At 33.8% G+C, this 7264-nt stretch overlaps 1 protein-coding gene across 1 annotated transcript; it reads left to right on the forward strand.

The window, feature by feature from the left end:
• The first annotated feature begins 1173 nt into the window (after positions 1-1173).
• LOC149774794 (uncharacterized) lies at positions 1174-5962 on the forward strand. Its single transcript, XM_089944914.1, has one exon. The coding sequence runs from the start codon at positions 1306-1308 to the stop codon at positions 2938-2940; it is 1635 nt and encodes a 544-aa protein (XP_089801040.1). The 5' UTR covers positions 1174-1305; the 3' UTR covers positions 2941-5962.
• Positions 5963-7264: the final 1302 nt, after the last annotated feature.

Genomic DNA, 7264 nt, shown 5'->3' on the forward strand with positions numbered 1-7264 from the left:
TACTTATTAACGTTTCTTATTAAGTTCCGAGATGTGTGAGAATTCATCATGCGAAACAGCTGTATGGTTTGAGTGTAACTATCATGAATTATGCGTGCAAATGGTCTAAATGCAAAGAAACATGCGATATTGGCGTGTCAATTCATTTCCGTCAATCGTTGGCCTTTTTTAAACCTCTTCTGCTATTTGAAGAAGAGTATGGGATAGTGGTAGAAATGGGTTTAATACACGAAGACAAGATTTGGATCATATTTCAAAATGTATTTGTTACATATAACACACAAATGTTTCAAAATTAATATACAAATAAGGCTTGCCCACTCAGAAATAAAATAATATTAAATGTAGCAACAACATGAATAAACACATACCAATTTATATCAATTAAATTGATGAGACTTTGGCCTCAGCGTACAGCCTCATTGCCAAAAAATGTATGAATCGTTGTGCAGTTTTACCCGACGAGCAGCATTAGCCAATATGCCATATATACAAAATAAATACGGAAATGATTTGACATGCCATATTTGCATCTATCTTTATATTTAGATCATTAAAATAATTGTCCGCGCATAAATCTTGATACATTTCCACTGTACGGCTATTTATTTTCATTCATCCCGGCATTAATAATAAATCATACTTTGTATTTATTAGTAAGAGATTAAGCATTATAATTATGTAACAATTGTATTAGACACTATTAATAGTAAATGTTCAAAATTTCACAATTTTCAGCTATGGTATATGCGATATTGCGTTCCGGTGCTTCTACTCTACTGAGTTCCGGCGTTTCGGTGCGTTCCGGTGTTTCTATGCACCGCCTAAACGCATAATTGTCTAAACTCGACCATAAAGAAATATATTCAGAACGACTATCGTCTTTGGTGTAAAACAGATGATATGAACACGTATAATATAAGAACGGGATATCTTCTAGCACGACGAAAGTGACCATGGCAACATCCAGAGCTGATTTTCAAACCGAGGAGAAGCAAAATTGTCCCATTTGTTTGGATGATTTGAAGATTCCAAGACAGTTGCCTTGTATGTACTCTTTCTGTGAAAAATGTTTGCAGGACTACTTGTCGTCTCAAGAGGAAAAAATAAAGAAATTAACAAATCGAGTGTCCGATCTGTCGACAAAGTGTGTGTTTTTCAAAACAAGGTAATCCTGTCCCAAGCTTGGCATCCCAATTTCCAATAGATGTGATTTTACAGTCCATACTAAGCGATAGTAAAGTGAAAGTAGACCAGCCCTGCGAAGCTTGTCACTCTGCTGGAATTTCAAGCCATGCACAAGATATGTGTATGGTTTGCGAGGAGGCAATGTGTAAAACTTGTTCAGTAGTTCACCGAAATGAGAAGATTTCTAAAAATCATGTAATAATTTCCATGGAAGAATTTTCGAGCAATCCACAGAACGTAATGAAGTTTGCCAAAGGCTTTAGCTGTCCAGAACACAATGGAGAGGCGATTGATTTTTATTGCAAAGATCACAAGGCTGCTTGTTGTAGTGAGTGTTGTATTGTCAGCCACAGAAACTGTGCCAGTGTTTCAGAGTTAAAGAAAGTACTACCGAATTTACTGCAGGAAATTGACTCGGACAGTATAAATGAACAGATGAAAAAAATTGAGACTCATCTTGTAAAGTTTACAGAAGTCAATGAGTCCAACATCAGTCTTCTTGAGTCCCAGGTGAATGACTTGACCTGTCAAATCAGAGACCTAAGAAAGAAAATAAATGATGTATTTGATGAATTGGAGAGAAAAGTTAAGATGGAAGGACACAGGATTTGCAAAGAAGAGATAATACAAAAACAGGAGAAAAACCATCATTGTCAAAGTCTAATCAGCTCAATTAGAAATTCACTTAAGCTCCTTGAAACAGTAAAGAAATATGGTACAGAAATGCAGGTATTTCTTTTGACAGAAAAAATGGCATCACAACTGTCTTCTTACTTAGATCAGATTCAAGAAAAGTTCATAAAGATGGAGACCACCAAAGTCTGTTTAGAAGTGAATCCCAAAGTCAAATCAATGCTGTCAGCACATCCAGATCGTTTGGCAAAGATAGTAAGCAGACGGAAACTCAAAAGTCTGCCTTTTCCATGTTTCAAGAGACCATCTAGAGGCTGTCTGGTTCAGATGGATAGAATTATTGAGACCAAGGATAACGACAATATGTTACCTGACTATTCAGGTATCACATATTTGTACTCTGGTTCTATGGTGCTAGCCGATTATGCTAACCGTAGAGTGTGTTTGGTGGATTCTTCATACAATTCAACTATTAGCTACAAAATGCTAGACAGTATATTTGACATATGTGTTGTGCATGATGACGATGAGGTAGCTGTGACTTTACCATGGGAGAACACAGTCCAGTTCCTGTCTGTCAGGAATGGGAAGATCACACCCACCAGGCAGGTATCCCAGAAATATTCATGTCATGGTGTTGCTGCTGCTGGAAAGGGAAAGATTGTTACATCTGGACGCTGTAATGATTTAGAAGGTATATACTTCTGGAGCCTCATTAGCAGTGGAGGGAAGGAAGATTACTGTCATAAGTTGAACTGTCAGTGCTTTCGCTCATGGACCCATGTCGCTATGGATTCATCCTTCAATCATGTCTACATGACTGTGAGTCAAGCCCATTTACTATACTGTTTTGACCTTACAGGAACTCAGAAGTTTGTCTACCGTAATGACACTCTTAAGGAGCCTCGTGGTGTTGCTACAGAGAAATGTGATAATGTGTATGTTGTTGGGTATGTCTCTAACAACATCCATCAGATAACATCAGATGGCGTTGTTCTTCAGGTCATATCTGCTGGGCCTCTAGTTAACCCTCAAGCTATTTGCTTTAGTAGGGACGGTGATAAAATTCTAGTCGCAAATGATTCAGACGGCAAACTTTACCAATATCAAGTAAAGTAAATGCTTGTGTTTTATATTTGTAAGCTGGTATGACTGTTATGATGAAATTGATTTATCAAGATGTAAATTGGTCAGATTCTTTTCCTTGAAATAATATTAATACTGTTTATATTTTGAAATTAATGAAAATACTTAATTATTAAATAATGTGTAAATCAATTTCATTGTAAATAAGAAGAAAGATCTTGAAGTCGTAAAGAAACTGCATATGGTACATAGTACAGCCAGTAGAGCTTGAACATACCAACATACATACCACATTAACTAAAATTATATTGGGGACCAACAATTTAATTTTCAGGGGCAGGGGCCTGTGATTTTTAAACAATTTGCAGCTCTAACACAGCTGAATAATATCCTGCTCGGATTTATAGCAAAATAACATCATGTCATATCCTTTACATTTCAAGACAAAAAATGAATTATAAAAAAGAAATAAAATATCTCAGCTCAAAACAAAATGCCCCTCTCCCCCCAAAATAAATGATCATAACATTAAATTAGAAGAATATGTCATGGCAGTGTTAATTGTTTTATACGTCGTCTTCTAAAAACTGTAAATAATGTGGGATGATGACTTTTACACCATAGTTAACATGCTGACATTAGAGAGCTTGTTGATAAAAATAGGATGTGATGACACTGTATCCTATAATTTGCTTGGTAGACAATAAATATACCAGAAGAGGAAACTTTGGGTGTGATGTCAACATTTGGTTAAGACATTTATCAGATATGGCCAGTAGCACACTCACTGAACAAAACAAGAAAATATTTAGTGGACTACAGCAATGAAACAAAGGTCAGATGGAAAATAAATGATCTCGTAAAATTAGTATCGGTCTTACCACGGATGCACTTCACACATCATACACTAACAAGCAACATAACAAAACATTTATTATATCCTTTTTATCTGAAATTTTTACAAAAGTTGGATTTGGCCCAAGTATGTTTCTCAATATCCATTTGGCTGCCATGACAGCATATGCGACATATGCCATACATGTGATTCATGTTAAAAAATATAACATATTAAAAACCAAAATATATATTGGCATTATTTTTAATGAATACAGAATAAAGACTTAAAACATCCATAAATTCATTACAAGATTTTCCATACATTTTGCACTGTTGGAAACTACCAAAGAACCAGTACAGTGAAAAAGTACAGTGGACCATTTACCACTGGAATAAATATACAGTGTTAAATAGGTGTCCCAGTAACATCACACCCGTCTAAGTCAGACAGTATGGGTGATCTATTGGTCTCTTGTTGAACTCGCGTATGGCCCATGTTTAAGCATGCATTTAGGAAATTTGTTCTAATTCTTCTATAATTGCTTACCCCCGCCCAATTTGTTGAGTAAGAGATGCAGGTGTCATTGGTCTGACAAATATTTAGAGTCTTTTGATACATTAAAGACCATACATAGGAGTGCACCTGTTCTTTCACCTCAAACTTCATACAGTTATTTAAAATGTTTGTTGATGCAGGTGGTGTAGGGGTTGGTGGAATATTGATTCAAGAATGGTGTGGATAATCCAGTGTGCTATTTTTCTATAAAAAAAAAACTAAACAGAGAATTATCCACAATTGAGAAGGAATGCTTGACTTTGTTATTGGCTTTGCAACTCTTTGAAGTGTACATTAGTCAGCTTCTTCTCTGACTATTGTACTCAGTGACCCCAAAACCCCGTTCTTTCATGAACAAAGCAAAAACAATAATCAGAAAATGTTGAGATGGAGTTTGATGTTGCAGAAAATACAGCATTGACATTAGGTACATCCAATGTAAAGTTAATCTGATTGCAGATACATATTTATGTGAATAGATGTACTATATTGCTTTATGTATTTTTTGTGTTATTCATACGACATAATCAGCCCTTGTAATTTGTATTATTAGAGTATCATGAATGTTTGACAAATATGTACAAGAAAGCTTTTTTTATGTAATTCTTTTTCGTTCTGAGAGGAGTTAGTATGCACATCTGTATTGCATTTAGCTTTTGTCCATGATTGCAGATTGTAAGGTCATTTGTAAACAACATATTACATAGCTAACTTTTTCCATGATTGTAGATTATACTTTAAGATAATGATCATTTTTGTAAACAACATGTTTATTTGGATATGAATTCAGGGCATTGGTTTATCCATTAGAAAAAACCATGGCCTTCCTGACAGTTGTCATTTAGTTTGCTAAAATTTAAGTAAGCAGACATGACCTTGTTTAGGAATTTGCTGGAAAATTTCTATTGAAAATGACCATCATTAGGTCTAGGGAATTTGTGGTGTCATAAGTCATGTGGGAGTCTGTACATATGTATATGTTTTAACCTAGTAAATTTATTTCATTCTTACTTGAAGTTAAATCTCTAAAATCATTGCTAGTTGTGTTTAGATATACTTTGAGAGGAATCATTCATTGAAAAATTATTCTTTGAAATAACAAAGTGTTCTCTGACATTTTGCACACAACAAATATTTTGAGATTATTGTGAATTCATTCAAGGTCAATATTGATTATATCATTGTGATACAGTAAGATTGCTTTCACATCGGCTCAATCAAGGCTATTGGCACATCAGCACATTCAATGCTGGAATTCAGTCGGAACACTACACCTTTTGACTTTAAGGATTTAATTCCAATACTCTAAGTTCCTTTAAAATTTTCTCAATGTATTCTAGGAAAATAAATATTTTGTTGAATTTAATAAAGATGTTTAGTTTTACTTTTACATAGACTATTAGAGTTATAGCAATATAAAAACATGTGTCAGGTACACGGTTCAGATAAGAGATAAGTTCTTCACAGTCTTCGCTTTTCATTTCCTGATATTACTGATGGTGGACACCAACTGTGCAAGTCAGCATCTTGATCACATGGACTATCAGGTTACTTGATAGTCAGCAATAATTTCTTTTTTGACCATCCTTTGCATGCAGATGGTACGGAAAGTTGTTCTTTTGAGCCATGGTGTTATAGCCTTCAGAACACTTGCATTTTTTTTTATATTAATTCCATGTTTAAACAGAACACCTGCACATCCATCGGTTAATGACTATAAATTTAAATTGGTGATGCATGCATAGAAAGCATTATGAGTCTACAGACAGATATGTTCTTTATGTAGCTAGCTCATCTGCTAAACTTAGTTTGGGAAATATCCCAATGATTACAATACCTCAGATTGTCATTCAGAGAGTCGACATTATTCACCTTGCACATGAAAGAGACATGAATATTCCAGATATTAAGATTTTTTTGTCTTGCTAAAAGTTCAACCCAGTTTAAAGTACATTCTAGTGGTTTATGTATTATGGAAATAGTAGAAACTTAGAAACTCTAAACAGCTTAACTCAATAAGAAACAAAAAAAAAAAATGAGCAACCAAAATGTTGTTTTTGTCCATCAATAGTTAGGTTTCCATTTATGGAATAATGATTATTACTCAAAATACTAAGTTTTCTGATGGAGGTTTTTTCTTGTTTATTTGTTTTATGTCTAATTTCTCAACACAAAAATACCATAAATCACATTTGTACCTTTTTTGAATTTGTTTTCTTTTCCAGAAGAAATAAAGTAACATGCAATTGCAATATTATTAAAGTTTGATAATATGAATAACAGAAATTTAACATGTGCAACTTTTATTATTCAACAAAGAAGTACAAATACAGAATAATAGATACCAAAATCTCGGTATCTAATAGATGACTACAAATGACAAATTTCCATCCAAGTGGAGACAAAGAATACCCATATTTTTGTGTATTTGTAATGTATTTTTGCACATCTTCTCTCCTCAGACACTAGGTCTTGCACCTAGTTTCTATATCATGGCCCCTAAATTTTAGTGATCTTGACCATGGGTCACTCTATTGTGTTGTGTGTGTTATATGTATATGCTATATTATTATAATCATGCTGTATCATGTTTGTGTGATGCATGGCCATTTTATTCATTTTAATTTGTATTACACTTTTATTTACTATGTTTATTTATTTACGAAAAAGAAAAAATGGTGTAAGATACAATATTTGTATAAAATGATGTGACAGTTCTCCAGTTTCGGTCTAGTAATTATTTTCTAAATAGCAACAAGATCAGAGTTTTTGTATATAGCATGGTATTATATATATAGAGAGAGAGAAAGAGAGAGAGATAGAGATTTTCTTTATTGCGTCATTGTATATGCATTTACCCAGTCTTTATCCCCATAGTAATTGTATACTGTGAGAGGCGTTAGAAATCATTCATCACGGTGTCATGATTAAGATAATTAAATACAAAACTTAGCAAAGATGAAT

Source organism: Sinohyriopsis cumingii, unplaced genomic scaffold (genome assembly GCF_028554795.1).
Source record: "Sinohyriopsis cumingii isolate HCF-2022 unplaced genomic scaffold, ASM2855479v2 utg000160l, whole genome shotgun sequence".
NCBI lineage: Eukaryota > Metazoa > Mollusca > Bivalvia > Unionida > Unionidae > Sinohyriopsis > Sinohyriopsis cumingii.